General features: G+C 42.8%; 1 protein-coding gene across 4 annotated transcripts in view; it reads right to left on the bottom strand.

The window, feature by feature from the left end:
• SMAD2 (SMAD family member 2) overlaps positions 1–17,944 on the bottom strand; it is a 41,564-nt gene extending 23,620 nt beyond the window's left edge. For 2 of the 4 annotated variants that reach the window (XM_035100434.3, XM_060280374.2), the window contains exons 1-2: positions 17,860–17,944; positions 3,340–3,624 (exon numbers count right to left, since the gene is read on the bottom strand). In XM_035100434.3, the coding sequence (XP_034956325.1) occupies positions 3,340–3,575 (236 nt within the window). In that variant the 5' untranslated portion in view covers positions 3,576–3,624; positions 17,860–17,944. Of the gene's footprint in view, positions 1–3,339; positions 3,625–16,836; positions 16,906–17,082; positions 17,376–17,859 lie in introns of those variants that run through there. The other 2 variants (XM_035100435.3, XM_035100436.3) reach the window with 2 other exon arrangements.
• Between the last annotated feature and the right edge of the window lie 379 nt (positions 17,945–18,323).

Raw genomic sequence — 18,323 nt, 5'->3', positions numbered from 1 at the left:
TTCAGATGAACAATGAAAGAATATTTTTTGCAGCAGGGTGTTAACGTAAAAGAAGATTTCTACATGATTTCGTACAGCTGACATTACTCCTGAAAATATAAACTCTGAAGTCAGTAGTGCCTGTGGGAAACTTGCATCGCTTTTGCTTTTCCTTCACACATGGAGCTATACAAACAGTGTACATGGAAGAAGTCTGTAGCTCAGACAAGATGATTTGATACTCTATACTACCAACCCTTTATATCAGGCATAGGCAACCTCGGCCATCCAGATGTTTTGGCACTACAACTCCCATGATCCCTAGCTAACAGGACCAGTGGTCAGGGATGATGGTAATGGTAGTCCCAAAACATCTGGAGGGCCGAGGTTGCCCATGCCTGCTATATACTTTACTTTGGCATTTTAAAGGAGATATAAGATGTGAACACCTGGAGTTGGTAAGAAACTTCCCAAAAGCAACAAATATAATTATACCTACTAAGTGGAGACCATACAGCCTCAGTGGTTAAGTTAACAACTTTTGTTCATTTGAACAACTCTGGATACCAATTATTTATATGAAAATATAATGCTGATAACAAGCATCTGCCTCTCTCGTGTGAAATATTGTTAAGATTCAGATTAACAATATCTCTCTCTATATATGTATATAGTTACTATGCTTGACTTATATATTATGGATTTATTATTTTCTTGGTATAGTTTAATTTGTTTTGTATCTTTATAATTCATTAAAAATCAAGATTAGCTGGCTCAGCTATGAAATCAAGGTAATGATGGTCAGTTCAAGCAATTAGTTCAGAGTACAGTTTGGCAGAATCTGAGCTGTTGATGAAACATCCTGTATTATCTGATCTTTCCCCTTTAAATTTAAATGCAGTTATTTTAAAACTTATTTTCTGTTCTTCATAGGCTCTCGATAGGGGTTTCCGTCCAAGTTTAAAGTGAAAAGGGGGCGGGGTGGGGGGCAATTTGCAAGAACTCTGGAAACAGTTTTCCAATAAACAGCTTGGACCTTCAGGAGATAAATAAGCAACTGCGTGTTTTATCTTCACTGAGCAACAGCATATGACTTGTTTGTGACCAAGTTTGAAACCCTTGGTTTGTTTTCCATGTTAGACTGAAGTTCTCCAATTGGCTTGATGTGAACCATATGACTGATTGCTAATTATGTACCATAAATGTGTCTTTTAAATTTAGAAATGGAAAACCAAGAATAGGATTAAATTTCCAACTGCAACTACCAAATGATCCACTAGTGTCAACAGGAGTGCAAAACATGGAAGAAGGTGACACAGAGAAATTCCATAGAAGCAAGCAAATGAGCCAGCAGCTTTATTGACTTTGTGATGTTTGGGTTACTTGCTTGCAAAGGAATTAGACTAAGATCTCAACCATAGAGCTGTCAAACATATGGTCCAAGGACTGAATCCAGTTTGTTTTACACCATGGACTTTGGAGACTTTGCCAACTGTAACTTTAAATAAGCAAGATCACTCCCATATGTTAAATTGGGAGTCTTAAGACCACATAAAAATGAAAGCTCAAAGAACATGCCACCCTACAGGATTATATTAGTCTTTTGAAAACGGAGTTGGTGGTTATTATTGTACTTGTCTACATTCAGAACAAAAGAACTGACTTGGGATAGTCATAGGGCTATAGTACAGACATAGGCAAAGTCAGCCCCCCAGATGTTTTGGGACTACAGTTCCCATCCCCCTGACCACTGGTTCTGTTAGCTAGGGATCATGGGAGTTGTAGTCCCAAAACATCTGGAGGGCCGAGGTTGCCTATGCCTGGGCTAGTGTCTCTTCATGGAAGCCATGCTTCTGGTTTACCACCTCTAGTGGCCAACAAACCTGTGCCCAACATAGATAATTACTATTGAAAAGCTACTTATGGCAAGATGTCATAACATCCCATGGCATGGAATTCCATAAACTAGGATGTTTTAAAGTTAATTTCTTTGTCACTCATCATGATTTTACCATACTCCAGTATCATCCACTCCACTTATTTATAAAATGTTAAAGCTTAAAATTATTATTTAAATAATTTGTCCAGTAAATAACAGTTGTAATAAATCGCATCAAAATGCAAAATATTGTGCGTCCGGATTTAACAGTCTTATGAGCATCTGTGCTTATTGAACCCCCTAATGTGCTATTTACATCCTGAGTGGGTCGCTAGAAGAAGAATACACCTTCTGATATACAGGCTACCCTCGCTTTGCATGTGTTATGTTCCGGACCCCCACGCAATGTTGGTAGGGCCCGAGTAAAGCGTTCCACTCTTTTAGTGACATTTTCAGGTTCAGTGCTGTGTGCACATGCGCAAGCACACATCAATCAGACGCGCATAAGTCATTGCCTGCACATTAACCTTCAACTATGAAGAATACTTGCCACTTGTTTCTATATTTCTAACCTTTTAACAAAAAGGGCACCAATGTTTCTAAAGAGCTTTTTATATATCCAATAACATCGTTTCAATGAATTAATCTTGCCTACATTTTTAACAGCCATAAATAATTTGTGATATAAAAGAAGAAACAATTCCTTTGCAGAATCAATGGTGCCTCTTCCTCAGTAATACCTGATAAATATGTAGATGAACAATTCTCTAAACAAAATTGTATACCAATTTACTCAATCTGGGCTAACACAGTTCCTTCTCTTCTACTTTCTTTCTACTACCAGCTTCTATAACTGCCTTTTATAATGGACTTTGCATTCTAACAATGCTAGGACCTTAGTTATACTTATGACCTTCGATTACTGTGAATGTGTGAAGTCATGAAGGAATCCGATCCTGGTGGATACCTGTGCTGCAAAGAATACTTTCCACTTTCACCATACATGAAGCCTTCCTTTCTTATGCTGAGAGCACCAGAAGGATGTTCCAGAAATCCAAACAGAGGACAAGCAGACATTCTGGAACCGAAACAGGCAAACTAAGACCCATTCATATCGTGAACACATAGTTTTGTACCGCTGAAGCAAGGCCAGTGCATAAAACTGTAGGATGGCATTTACACATGGCTAGCGAACTGAAGCGTTGACCAAGGAAAGAGTCAGTTAATATGTCTTTCTAGGAATACACACATCAGTAGAGCAAGAAATCTAGGCAACACAATTTAACTATCCCAGATACTTTGTAATGCATTTTAAAACAAAATGTAGTTAGCTTAAAATACAAGTAAAATAAGGAAAGTAAACCCATGTAAAAAGGTATTTGTGCCATTAAATACCTTGCTGAAGGACTTTTTATTTAGTTTCAGACTTAAATTGCTGTTTGCTTTGGCACTGAATTGTTTCTGATCTATAGAGTTCTTACCTTGGTATTGTGACACATTTTGTATTGCAGTTTTGAGTGGTGATTGCTTTTTCAAGCTCATCCAGTTGTCCTGTCTTCTTGAGCTTCTTCACCAAACTTTTCACTGCTTTCTCACACCATTTTTCTTCCTGACCATTCTGCTCACCCCCGCCAGCACCTCCTGAACCAGTGGCAGACTTCTTCCATCCCAAAAGTCTCTTCACAACAGGTGGAGTAAACGGTAATATAGACGACATGGCCCAGATGTGGCTCAACTTATGCAATGGTTTAGCTGCCCTTTAGAACCTATGGAAAGAAGAAATCTATTAGAAGGTTTAAGGAAGAACATTGTCTAATCTTTCACCTAAACGTTCTGACTACAGTATTTCTCTTTTAAAAATGAGCACTCACATTCCCATTTGTACCAAGAATGAAGTCCTGGCACCTACTTGCTGAGGCTTAACTTCAACTGAAACCAGAAGGATATGTGCAAGAGAGCCCTATGTATCCTTTAGTCTACGCAGGTCTTACTCCACAGTAAATGGGCATAGAATTGTAGCATTAATTAGGCAAAAGTCATCATTCAGTTGTGCCTAGAAAATGTATGCATGATTTGCTACAATTCACCAATCCTTGTAAACAAGTTCCCAAGCAACATCCTATGCATCACTGCAAGCAACAGATTTAAGCACAAATAAATAAAATACTTTCCCTGAATTTCAGCTTATCACAACTATTTTGCAACTAGGGGAGACAGATTTTTCCTTTGGTGTTAAAAATACTAGAATGGCATGGCAAGGGTGTCCTTCTGGTCATCCCAATACATGTTGGGAAGTTCTTTTTATACATTTTAAATAAATTCTAAAACTCAAGAGTAACAGGGGGAAAGGTTGCACATTTCTGTGTCAAGGCCAGCTACAAGAGTGCTGAATGTGTGCATAATGCTTTGTCACAGCAAAATGTGCTAGCCACTCTCAGCAAAGTCCATTATCAGAGTCTCTGTATTCATTTTACTGATTACAAAGCTCAATCAATGAGGATAAGTCTGAAAACAAGTTTCTGGTTTTCATGACTGCAGTTACATTTGATTATGTGTAATCTTTACAAACCGTTGCAGTGTCAAGACACCACAAGCTTTTACACCTTCCTCACACATTTCTCCTGCTCAGAGTTTATTAGTTGTTTGCCAAAAAAATTCAGGAGAAACCTCAGCTATTGGATTTAAATAGAGCATGGAGATCTGGTTTATTCACACAAAAATAGAATGCATAATTCAGTCCCAAGGACTAAGGTTTAATTAACTGCAGAATATGAACTCTGCTGTATAGCACTGAGAATTATGCAATTGCTCATTCCTCTTCACCACTCCTTTGGCGGCAATTCCCTGTTTTCCTCCTCCTCTTGAAATGGGGGCGGGGGGGGGGTTTGCCCCGGGGACTTTGCCTCTATGTCTCCCAAGCTCAGTGTAAGGAGAGGTACAAAATCCCACCTCTCCCACAATGCAGGGGCGGTGGAGGGTCATCAAGACCACATGTTTTTGTTATATCTGATTTTGTGAATGTCTGATCTGTGGCGACATCTCTATTCTTCCTGCCATTGGGGTCCAGCATGCCCACTCTAGTGGATTGCAGAAAACATTTGTATCATGAAACCTCCTGTCATCACCCCAAACTACACAGCGGCAGGGGCATTCAGACTAAAAATGATGTTTACACTTTAGTAAAAGAAAGCAATGCTTTAAATAATAGATTTCTAATAAGTTTGTTTTATTTTCCCTTTAAAAAGGGGTGGTGGTGGAAGGAAATCTGTTTTTCTAACGTTGAGGAAGAAATGGACTCTTTCTACTCGGCTGCTGCAGCTGATTTTAGAAAAGCTTGAACTTGGTATTAGACAAAACAGTGCCAAATTAAGCTTGTGCCCTATTTCTCCTGCAAGTGCTCCAGTAATTGGGCGAAAGACAAAGACAGAAGCACAAGCAAGGCCTCAGCTTGCACTTCTCTACACAAGTTGGGAGAAACCGGCAGCATGCTGAACGTGGACCTCAGTTCCATAGAATCGTAGAACTGCAGAGTTGGAAAGGATCCCGAGGGTCATCTAGTCCAACCTTCTTTGTTCAGGAATCTCAGCTAAAGCATCCATACCAGATGGCCTTCCAACCTCTGCTTAAAAAGTTCCAAAGGGGAGTCTACAACCTCCCAAGGGAGTCCATTCCACTGTCGAACAGCTCTTACTGTCAAGGGAGTTCTTCCTGACGTCTAGTTGGAAACTCGTTTCTTGTAACCAGTTCTTTTGCCAACTACATCCACTGTACTAAGTTCTATCCAACTACTCAACTGGCTACAAATGGGGCAAAAAAGTCCAAGCAGCAAAACCAGCTCAGCTCTGACACTACTACTTAGCAAAATTAAAAGGGACAGCTTTCCTGTTTGAAGAAATGCTCTCATGCAAAGCATCTAAACACCCTGCAGTTAAAATTCCAACATAAAATCAAAATGTTTATAAAGGCCTTAACACAGCTTTAATGAACACCATATACAGTACGAGATTTATAAAGCATCTGAGAACATGCAAGACCATAGAGGCTCACTTTAAAGTGAGATGCAACTTGCTAATGCTACAAAGCACCTCATTTCTTCAAGGGAACTGCACTTTGCATTCATTCTTTAAGAAGATGAGGATGAAGTTTAACAGCACCATAACATTGGGAAATATATGGTTATCTTTCCAGTCAAGACTAATTTAGGGGTTCTGTTCGGGAATTAATTCTCAAAGAACCTATTTTCAATTCATCCCTGTGCTGTGGAAGTGAAGATTCCATCGATAAGTTGGATCTTAATAGGAACACACAGTGGTACCTTGGGGTGAAGTACCTAATCCATTCCGGGGTGCCATTCGCACCCCAAAAGTACTTAACCCAAGCTTCTGCATATGCGCACGCGGCGGAACCTGGAAGTATAAACTTCCGGGTCCGCCAAGTATGCAACCTGAAAGTACACAACCCGCAGCGTACTCAACCCGAGGTATGACTGTATATATAAAATGGAAAAGCATTTCAGACTCTCCATGAGTCTATGGCTTGAACTGGGATAATGGAACCTTTGTCTGATTCAAAGACTAAATCGTTCCTCCGCCATCAGTTTGGTCACATACAGACTTCACATATGCTGTATGCTTCTAAATGACTATACAAAGGTAAGAGTCACATCCATTACTTCACCTACTTTCCGCTTCTGGAGCAGCTTGTCACTCTCATGTGGCCCCCAGAAGCTTACTCATAAGGAAACGTGGCTCTCTGGCTAAAAAAGGGGGTCCCTTCCTCCCCCCAGCCCCAGTTTAGAAAAAAAAGGCAATTGGAGAGTGGACATCAAAGAGGTTTAAGAAATTGTGCATGGTGTAGGGAAAGACACCTTTTCACCTCTTATTACTACTTGAACACAAAACACTTCTTCACAAAGCGCTCCCATTTATGAAATTTGCTGCCACACAATGTGCTGATTGCCATATACTTAAGATTACTTTTTAAAGGGGTTTAGATGAATTGGAGGATGTGCATCAATGGTTAAAGTCATGAGAATGATATGCGAACTCCAGGCCCTGGGTCCTTCAGATCCTGTTTATAGACTTTCCACAAGAGTGAAACAGGATGCTGGCCAAGCTGGATTCAGTGTTGAGTCCTCATGTTCTGAAGCAGTCTCTCCCCCCCCCCCCCAACCGCAGCCATCATCTGACCTCTGTCATTGCCAACAAGGGTTTTGCCACCAAGTACTAAGTCCATCTTTTGCAAAGGGATCAAATACTTATTTCACTCATTATAATGTACATCAATCTCTGACTTTTGTCTTCTGGGTTTCTGGGGGTTTTCTTGTTATTCTGTCTCTCACAGCTACAATAAACCTACCATTAAAATTATGGACTGGTCACTTCTTCGCCAGAGGGCAAATGGGCAAATTTAGCAGGGGATCAAGTACGGTACTTTCCTCCCTCACTGTACATATTCCAATTAACAGCCAACAATGGAATATAAGCAGAAATAGCAAGACCACAGATATTGCATATCCACTAATAACCCCAAAAGTCTAAAGGGTCTTTAATGCTCTCTCACATGTATAGCTGTATTTTTTCATTATTTGAGCTAAGGGCACTGTAAATGAGGGTTACTCTCTTTTTCTCTCTCATCCTTACACAACAACCGTCTGAGACACATTAGGCTGAGAGTGTGACCCAGTGTGTCAGAGAATGAATTCAGGTGAGGTCCACGAACAAGGAGAACTGGAATTCAGGTTCCCTAGCCCACATAGCTGCCAAGTCCGGATCGTAAAGATCCGGGATCGGCAGCGCGCCCATGACCGGTGGCGCTTAGCCCTTCTATGGGCACCAGAAAATGGCGGTGCCAGCACCGGAAGTCGCTTCCGCGCATGACCGGAAACACGTAAAAGCGACTTCCAACGCCGGCGCCGCCATTTTCTGATGCCCATAGAAGGGCAAACCGCAACCGGAAGTCGCGTCACGCAACTTCCGGTCATGCACGGAAGCGACTTCCGGCGCCATTTTCTGGTGCCCATAGAAGGGCAAAGCGGCACCAGAAAAATGGCCGCCAGGAAGAAGCGAATTTAAGGGACATTGCCGGGATTTTCCGCCAAACGGGAGACCGCCGGGAAACGGTAAGAAAAAAGGGGTTTTCCCGGCGGATACGGGATACTTGGCAGCTGTGCTAGCCCAACTCCAGAACCAAAAGTTAACCCATGAAGGTCCAATTAGAAAGTAAAATTTGGTATCTTGGGAAATAAGGGAAGCACACAATGGTTTGGAGAACATCTCAAATGGAACAAAAAAAACTTCATGCTGTAGGATGGATAGCAAGATATGAATAGTAGGAGCCCTTGACCACATGGGCATTCTACCAGTGTAAGTCGCATTTCCTCCCTGCTGAATATAGTGCCAGAGCATTCTCTTTTAGCAGACTCAGCAGCTCAGAAATACCCTTCAGCTGCTAAGCAGATACAAAATTCTTCAATCATTCAAGCTGCCAGAACATGAGGGCTCCCAACTCTGAAGAGCAAATAGAACATTCTTGGATTATTATAGACCAGTGTTTCCCAACCTTCTTCCTTTTGACCGTGGCCCCCTTTCTACCTTGTTTCCTTCCTGTGGCCTCCCACCCTGTCCTACCAGTAGAAAGGTAGCTATATAAATGTTGTGTTTGTAAATAGAACATTTTTTATCTAGAAGTTTTATAATTTATACAAAATACAATTGAATAAAATGATAGGAACATAAAGAAATATTGTTGAAGCAGGAAAACATAGAATCATAGAGCTGGAAGGGATTCCAAGGGTCATCTTTCTAGTGCAACCCCCTGCAACGTAGAATACTCAGCTAAAGCATTCATGACAGACGGCCATCCAACCACTGCTTAGAAGCCTCCAAGAAAGGTGAGTCCAGAACCTCCCCGGGGAGTTCCATCTTCTATGTATTATAAAAATTAAACACTTATTTGACCCCCATTATTTGACACCAAATAAAATTGCCTCTTTCCACATACCAACCTGAAGGCAATCAAAAATTCATTGGGGAGGCCCACCACCAAATAAAGTCCAGGCTGCAAGACTCATAACAGGACTTCTCAGTGGTGGAGCCCTGATTGTGGATTCCTCTCCCTCCTTCCCCAACTTTAGGCAGGCACTGACAACAGTTAGTTTTTGGCACCAGGAGTTTTGAACTTTGAATACTGGAGAAGGACAGATGGAGGAATGTTAGATACAGAATTAAATTCTGAATGTTGGCTGATAATTTTTTTTTAATATACCATTTTATGTACTTTTATATGTTGAGACCTGACCTACAATGTAAATTTTACAAATAAATAAAATTAAAATTAACACCTGAAGGGTCACATGTTAGCTACCTCTGGCTTATACAATAAAGCAAATATAATTTCTGATGTACTTCGAAGCTGGCCTTAAACTATCATGCAGCTCTTCAGACCACAGCAAGGGGCCTGGCCACAAAATGTAGAAAGAGAAGGGTATAAATAGAAAGTAGCATGAAAAGAGAACTGGTTTCACTAGTGCTCTCAAAGCGTTCAAACTGCCTTTGTTATAGTAGTCACAATGTACGTCAAAAAGAGAAGCCATTTTTTCACTTTTACTTCTTGGTCATTTATGGGGCAGAACGACATTCTTATCAAGTATCTATAAACCAGAACAAACCAACAACTGAATTCAACAATTTGCCTCATCAAGCCACAGACTTCAAAGAATATTATTTTAACTTTCAGGCACCTCTATTTCTTGTAGTCGACCAGAGATCACAAATACCACAACTACTTTCTACTTCATGGAACAACTAATCCTATCTCATGACTTGCAGCAATTCAATTTAACAGATCAACAATTACAAATATTCTAACAAAGTAAGCTTAGGTATTGTCTTGTGGATTTAGAATAGAAGTAATTAAATCCAATTTGGAAAGCAGAATTTACAGCTCACTTAGCAAGTCAAATCCCTAAAGGGACTATATTTTGGCTACCGTATATTGATTTATAATGTATTTTGTTAAAGCTGCTTAATAAAATTAATTTTTTAAAAAGGAAAAAAACATAAAAATAACGTGACATTAAAACAGCTGCAGGTAAAGAAACACAGAGTACCACATATTAAAATGCAGTTTGGTGTTTGGGGGAAAAAGGGGGGGGCTTCCAATTACAGAATTTACATGCATGGTCCAATAAGGTAATACAATGTACAGTCAAACCTGTTTATGACTACCTAGGGGAGCGACCGCTTCAGTGAGCAACCGTCGCGGACCCGGAAGTGATTACATCCGGGTTCTGCAGCATCGGATGCGCAGACGCGATCTGCACAGCCTGTGCGCAGAAGCGCTGTATTGGTCTTCGTGCATGCGCAGAAGCGTGCCTTTGGCGAGTGACTGACTCCGCGGAACGGATTGCGGTCGCAAACAGAGGTACCACTGTACATCTGAAAACCCTTAAATTGTTTATACAATAGCCCAATGTACAAAACCCGGTATAAACTTTTCTGCATTCATCTACAGTAGGCATAGGCAAACTTGGCCCTCCAGATGTTTTAGGACTATGACTCCCATCATCCTTAGCTAACAGGACCTTAGCTAACAGGGATGATGAGAATTGTAGTCCCAAAACATCTGGAGGGCCGAGTTTGCCTATGCCTGATCTACAGGCACTGTAAGCCTGTTGTTCACATGATTAAACGACAATACTGGATCCAGATGCCACTTTTCCAGAAATAAGAGAAGGAACCTAGACATGGTTGTAGATTTCGATACTGCCATTAATGTTTTTAATAATAATATTGTTTATACCTTACCCATCTGGCTGGTTTCCCTAGCCATCCTGGGCAGCTTACAGCACATATAAAAACAAAGTAAAAGCATATCATAATTATTGTATCATTCACAACACTATAACAGTAAAACGTTATAGTGGATATAGAATATCCACTTACACTACACTGCATTATCGATTTCAGAATACTATCACCACTTTGTGTCTATTTCCCATATTTCTCAGTACCTCTTACCAAAGCGAAGAATTCCAAGATGGCCATTAACCAGTTATCGCAGAAGTGGGGAAACAAAGCAAACTAGGAGTGCAATAGTGGGGAAAACAGAAGCAGACAAGTCATAGCTGGTGTACTCAAGTCACTTCTCTGTGGTAATAGGGGAGAGGGAGGTTAGGGTGCATATTGGAAACTTGGCTCAAACTAATGAGCATCACTCTAAGGTGCAAGGGGTCAGCATTCTATAACTCCAGACACTCACACTGTAAAGAAACTATATTTTTGGTATTTCAAGATCATTTGTATGCAGACCTCTTACAGTTTAAAATACTTTTTTCTCTGTGAACCAGAGCGCTATAATAAAGTGTTTGTTAGTTTTTTAAAGAGCACTGACCATGCTATTCACAGGGCAATAGATGGCCCCACTCATCCACATTTATTCCTCACTCTCCTCCCTTCAGCATGAATGACAATTCACAGGCACTGCTGCATCCTATCCTCTTTCCATACTATTAACACATCCTGGCCCCTTAGTGTGACAATACACAAGAGGATGCCCCCCCCCATCATCACAAGGCTCAAATGTTCATTGTCATTTGCAAGAAGGGTGAGGGTTTTCACCCCTGAAATTCAGTATTTATCAACTGCTGCTAAGATGGCAAATATAAATGCAGCCCAACACAGCCTCCATCTTCCTCTGAACCCCTCAAATAACTGGAATAGAGAGGCCCGCTACACGTACTTGTAGTCACAGGATAGCCCTGGAACAGCTCAGTAAGGCCCAGAGTTCATAATAGGGATAGCGAACTTGGTGTCCTGCAGCTGTTGTTGGATTACCAACTCTCTTCGTAACTGCTTATTGGTCATGCCGGGTGGGTAGATGGGAATTACTGTCCCTACATCTGCAGGTCACCACATTGGCTAACCTCAACGCACAGCAAGTCTGACCTTTTGTACTGCGTTTTTGTTGTCTACACTGCCTACATTTAATGCACGTAAAGAGAACACTTGTAAGATATATACAGTGCAGTCATACCTTGGATCCCAAACGCCTTGCGAGTAGAACATTTTGGCTCCTGAACGCCACAAACCCAGAAGTGAGTGTTCCAGTTTGCAAACATTCTTTGGAACCCAAATGTCCACTGGGGCTTCTATTTAAGTATTGAGCTACTGAAAGACTAACTCTTAATCCTCGTAGAAGTCACGTAAATCAAGGACCACCACTACATCCTGTGGTACAGAACTCAATGATTTAATGATCTGTCTGAAAAAGTGCTTCCTAAAACTAATTCAAATTATTCTCCTTGGTGATCTGAACTTCTAGTATTATGTGAGGGGTGGCCTAAGTGTGTGAACACTTAACACTGTGGGTAGTGAACACACCTTGCTGTCTGCTGCAATTGTGAAACTACACTAAACACATGATTAAAGCAGTTATCAGATGTTCAGGGATGTCATTACTCACAGAGGAAGCCTCATTTAACATGACAAAGGCAAGGACAACCACCACCTCCTCTAGACCAGGCATCCCTAAACTGCGGCCCTCCAGATGTTTCGGACTACAATTCCCACCTTCCCCAACCACTGGTCCTGTTAGCTAGGGATCATGGGAGTTGTAGGCCAAAACATCTGGAGGGCCGCAGTTTGGGGATGCCTGCTCTAGACTCTACACTGCACAGGTTGCACAGGTGTTCTGTCCTTCCAAAAGAAAATGTGGCAAAATATCCCCTTTAAAAGCCCAACTCTACTCAGATGACAAGTTTGCTTAGTGATATCCAGGACCACTGCTTCCCTTCTTCCCAAAGTGATCCATCCAGTAAATCAGGCATCCCCAAACTGCGGCCCTCCAGATGTTTTGGCCTACAACTCCCATGATCCCCTAGCTAACAGGACCAGTGGTCAGGGATGATGGGAATTGTAGTCCAAAACATCTGGAGGGCCGAAGTTTGGGGGTGCCTGCAGTAGATCATAACAGTCCTAATTTCTATTCCCGTATACAGCCTCTTTGCAGCCAAGTGAATACTTACAGCAGCATAAATTGCACCTTATGTGATGTAAGGAGCTTTCATCTCAAAAGAGTGCATCCACATGCATAAGCAATTACTTGATAAACTATAGATAAGGGATAAGCAGATGGCAACAGCTTGGTTGGGACAGAATATTCTTTTTAGCCTCCTCCTTTCCTACCCCACTTCACAGCCACCCCTTCAGGCAGGAAATGAAAGGAGAGGTCTCATTTCCTGCTTGAAGTAGTGCCTACCAGGTGTGAAGCCACCTCTCTGCCACAGCTTTTGACAAGGTCCAACCACCATATTAACAAAATTTCATTGAGGAAACAGCATAGGCTGAGCCAGGCAAAAATTAGTTCAAGCTAACTTCAATTCTTCTCTGGCTTTCTGCCAGTGGGAGATCCAGATTCTCTTCATCTGAAATCTGGGACTGGGTGGCAGTGATAGGCATCACAACAAAGTCTTGGATCACCAAAGAGCTTAACTGGGCAAAATCAGCTCTGCATGTGAAGAACTTTGCCATTCTTGCCTTGGGCTGTTGTTTCCCAACAAGAGATAGGCACAACAGATGCCCCCTCTTGATACTGGTGATACATCAATTTGCTACTGTGTCAGGGCAACAGCCACTCCCTTGATTTATTTGTAACTGTACACAGTGCCAACTTTTGCCGGAGGGGGGGGGAGTAATAAGAAAACGTACCATCACCTCTAGCGCAGGGATCAGCAAACTTTTTCAGCAGGGGGGCGGTCCACTGTCCCTCAGACCTTGTGGGGGGCTGGACTATATTGGGGGGGGTGAACAAATTCCTATGCCCCACAAATAACCCAAGATGCATTTTTAAATAAAAGCACACATTCTACTCATGTAAAAACACGCTGACATCCACGGTCCGCATTTAGAAAGCGATTGGGCCGCATCCGACCCCAGGGCCTTAGTTTGCCTACCCATGCTCTAGCGTTTGGCTACATTACTAAACTACGACTACATTTCCAAAGTTGGACATGCCAAAAGTCCTACAAAAAAACACTTTGATACTTGGTAATGTGAACTATCCTATTAAACAAGACTAGTGGCAAATATGCAACACAGTAACTACCAATACAGATTGTTCAGTATTGTGCCTAAAAGCACCATAGATGCAGACAGTAATGCTCAATTACTGGTTTTATGTCCACTGTAATACAACATCTTTAAAGAAATGTGGCCAATCTCACAGTATCAGTAAGAACAAATTATTGTCTCTTAATGGTTCTCTCTCATTTAGAACCAAATAATCTCTTCTAATAATATTGATTATATGCATGGGTTTGTAATATCTTAAGAATGTCACATTGAAGCAGCTCTCTGAAAAGACAACTGCCATCTGAGGAATTCAAGCTTACCAACAACACATCACTGGTAAGATTGCAAATTTAGACTTCCTATCAAGTGCAGAGTAAGAAGTCTAGTCTAATAACCTCTTCTTTCCACAGCACTTTTTAAAATATACAGGTGTCAAATACTGAAGTGAGAGTCAGTTTAGCTAAGCTCTTGCAAGTATCTGCTTGGAGGAGGTGCAATTTCACACATGCCCCCTTCTCCGACATTATACTGCTCTGCCAAATAGGCCTCTCACATGAGCATTTACTTGTGAGAGTGAGTCAGTGAAGATGAAACTTGCAAAAGTCTAGGTAGCTCAGTATTTCTCTTGAATCAAGATATGCAGAATATATCTCTGTAGTTAGAACAAAAGCAAGCACAAGAATTATTTTTTCCACATTATTTTACTAAATCCATTATTTGCTACTGAAGAGAGCAGTAATCAGCTCCTTAGGTTGCAAGCTCTGACCCAATCCATTTGTAAAAGCATCAAATATGAACATGCAGTATAATCCTTTTGACACTCATAAGGACATCCTGAAAAAACATCTCCAACAATCCTGAATACAAGTCAATCTAGACTAATAGGTGAACATAGGCATATACAGTAGATTGAAACTAGAATCTTACACATTTTGACAGCTAAGAAAGAGCACCCCAAAATTTCAACAGAACACCTGCCTCCTGCAACTCAGGATTAGGTAGGGTGCTGACACCTGGTCTCAATTCCCAAATTAACAACAGATTAAAAACAGATTCTCCTCATGGCCTGGGGCAAGTCTACTAAGGCTTCAACTACCAGCAATCTACCTTAACAGGGTTATTGCAAGGTCAAGCAAGCATTTGTCAAACACTTTTAATGTCTGAAATACTATTTTAAAAATGTTATCCTGCCCTTCAGAGTGCACAAAGCCAATACTCTTGTGAGAAAAATTTCCAGAGGAAATTATGAAAATTTACAGATTGAGGGGAAAGCAGTTCACCATCTTCAGACAATGCTGTCTTGCAAATACACCTAGGAAAATTAGAGCTCAAAGGAAGATTTACTAGCCCACATTACCTACCGGTAATAGGCCTAGGTAGTCCGTTTCTATGCATGTTGGCTCAAAGTCGGTCTCACCAAGTTCAGTACTTCCGAATTAACTAATGTAAAGCTTCACAGCTTAGTGAGTACTTGTAACAAGACAAATAGCAACTTACAAATAACATTAAGGCAACCTTGTAAAACCACAATACATCACCTGCTTTTTGCTATTAGAACTCATTTTAAACAACAGAGGACTTTCAAAAGATTACTTCCACTCCACTGAAAGTCATTCAGTTCTTCTGTATGTCCCTCACTCCTTTGCCCAGCATGCCTATTTAAATTAAATTCTTTCAAACAGATGTTTGCTGCTTGCCACATGAGCACATAACATGTTCACAACCTTGATCACAGCAGGTGCTCATAAGTGTTTTTTTCCTAATGCATACACTTCTGTATTTTATTTACAGGATTTATTTATATCCTGCCCTTCACCACACAGCAATTCCAAGGCAGGTTACAGTAAAAGTAAAACCACAACAGCCGTTAAATAACAAAAATAAAAATTTAAAATTCACAGCACATAATACTCAAGCTGTTCCTGCAACAATACACGGCCACAACCTCACCTCTAATCTCATACTTAGTATGATAATCAAGACTTTGTACTGCACAAGGCAGACAAATTACTCTGGAGCACAACTCAACTCAACATAAATGCACTTCAAGTACATTACGTTTTACAATCAGAATCAGCCTTTCCTGTATTACAAGAACAAATCTAACACACTCAGCAGTAAGTTAGCCTGAAGAAACTCACTAGTGTATGACCCAGCATCCTTGACAAGAATACCAACAATTCCCAGAAGCAACACATGTTGACTATTATGGCATAGACTGGGTGCATCCCAGTCCCAACCTTTTACCTTTTACACAACGAATCATGTACACTGCCTTTTACAATATGGTGTGCCTGCAGATGTGACCAGCATTATATTGTTGGTTTTTTAACACACCTTGTTTCAGAAAACCTCAGCTTTCAATTTTACAACTTGCGATTAGTGCAAATGGCTTGTTGCAAAGTGCTCAATTTCTGTGTTTGCAGAATGTATAAACACTTTTCCTAATGTTTGTTTTTAATGGAACCCTTGAGATAAAAGCCCTAGAACTCAATTTCTCTATTTAGGAAGAGATGTTAGAAATACAGTTCTCAGTCCTATTGCTGGTTTGCTAGAAGGGTGCAGGGAACAGAGAAACACCAACATTAAGAAAGGTCCCTAATATTGCTGCTTTTTGTAGCACAAGTTTGAACAGTTGGACATTTCCTGCCTAATATTGCTGCTTTTTGTAGCACAAGTTTGAAGTAAATATTTTATTCTCAGCTGCTTCTCTACTAAGAAGAATTGTGGGAAGGGGAGTTTCACCTTTTTCACCCCCATAACTGCTAAAAAAAATGTTGACGGGATTTTACTGACTCTTCCCGCATCCCTCCATTCCAACAACAGAAAGTTTATGCACATATATGCACACACAGCGATCCTTGGCACATTGATAAGTCAATCTGTGCAACCTTTTAAAATACGCACATGGTTGTAAGGAAACACAGAATTCTGCAGACGCTTGAATTTGCTTGCCTTTTACCCAAATAACAGCATCTAAGGAAGAGAGATAAAGAATAAGTGGGTAATCCTACCCATGTTTACTCAGAGGTAAAACCCATCAACCTGCGGCGGAACCGACTCCTTAGTAACTGCGCCTAGGGCTGTAATCCTTCCGTGCACATTACTCAGGGGGTGGGGAGGGGAAGCCTGAAGTCGCAACAGGGGGCTTACTTCCGAGCAAACACGCCTTCCGAGGTCGGCGCTCGCACAAACTACCCGCGTCCACCAACTCCCAGGCACGTCCGCTCAGCTGCTGCTGCTTTGCTTTGCTTTGCTTTCAAAGTGGTGGGTCTCGAAGACTTGTTAACCCCGCTCCTCCAGAAAGTTAAAAGCACACACACACACCCCTCACTTGCGCTGGAAGAGGACCCCGTCGGGTACTGGCTCCAACGCCGAAGCGCACGCGCGCAACGGGGAAGGGAGCGGAGCAGAGAAGGGGCGGCGATCCCACGCGCGTTCCCCACCTTGGGAGTAATGAAAAATAATGGGGGGAGGAGTTGATTGAATTCAGTAGAAGGTGGTGCGTGCGGGCTGACTGGCTTTCTTCTTACCAAAGGATCAAGCTTGGGGAGAGGAGGGTGGATTGGGGGGGGCGCAGAGTACCAGCAAACAATCCTCCCTTAAAAAGCCCAGATGCACACCCGAGCCTCCCCACCCAAGAAAGAAAGTGGGATCTTTGAGGGGCTGTGGGGCAACACCATCCCCTTCCTCATCCTCCTCCCCTCCCCCACCCACCCGGAGGAGGCCTCCCCTCCCCCCGCCGCAGCACCGCCTACTCCCACCACAACAAAGCGAGGGAGCCACCCCCCTCGCGCAGCCCAGGCCGCGGGGCCTAGGCCGCTGGGTGCCCCCCGCCCGCCCTTCCGGGACCCCCGGCCTGGGCGCCCCTTTCCCTCCCGCCGCCGCCCCTCGGCCCGCCGCCGCCCCGCGTCCCCCTCAGAGACCAACCTCCTCGCCCCCCGAGCTGCGCCTCTGCCACCCTCACTCCTTCTCTCGCTGGCAGGCCCCTCTCCCTCTTCTCCCCCCCCCTCCGCGTCCTCCCAGCGAGCTCGCCGCTCCGCGCCTGTTATTGGCTGCCGAGAAGAGGCCCCTCCCGCGGCGCACCGACGACGCGCTCATTGGCCACCCCCGCCGCCCGTCCGGGGGAAGCTGCTGCGCGGAGTGGGTAAGCGGGGAACAGGAGGGGAAGGGGTTTCGAGAGGCCACGCCTCCGCCTCCTCCTCCGCCTCCTCAGCCCCTCCTCCCCTCCCGCTTTCTCTTGCTGTCTCAGCTCTCATTGGAAAAGCGGCGAGTGGCGGCGCCGGCCAATCGCCTCGCACGCAGGTCGCGCGGCGTCGAAGGGGAGGAAGGAGGGGAGGGAAAGGCCCCGCCCTCGCTAGGGACGAGAGGCGCCGGCGCATTGGTCCAGGCGG

Source organism: Zootoca vivipara, chromosome 10, assembly GCF_965207765.1.
Source record: "Zootoca vivipara chromosome 10, rZooViv2.hap1.1, whole genome shotgun sequence".
Taxonomy (NCBI): Eukaryota; Metazoa; Chordata; class Lepidosauria; order Squamata; family Lacertidae; genus Zootoca; species Zootoca vivipara.
This window is presented reverse-complemented; position numbering and strand designations above follow the sequence as displayed.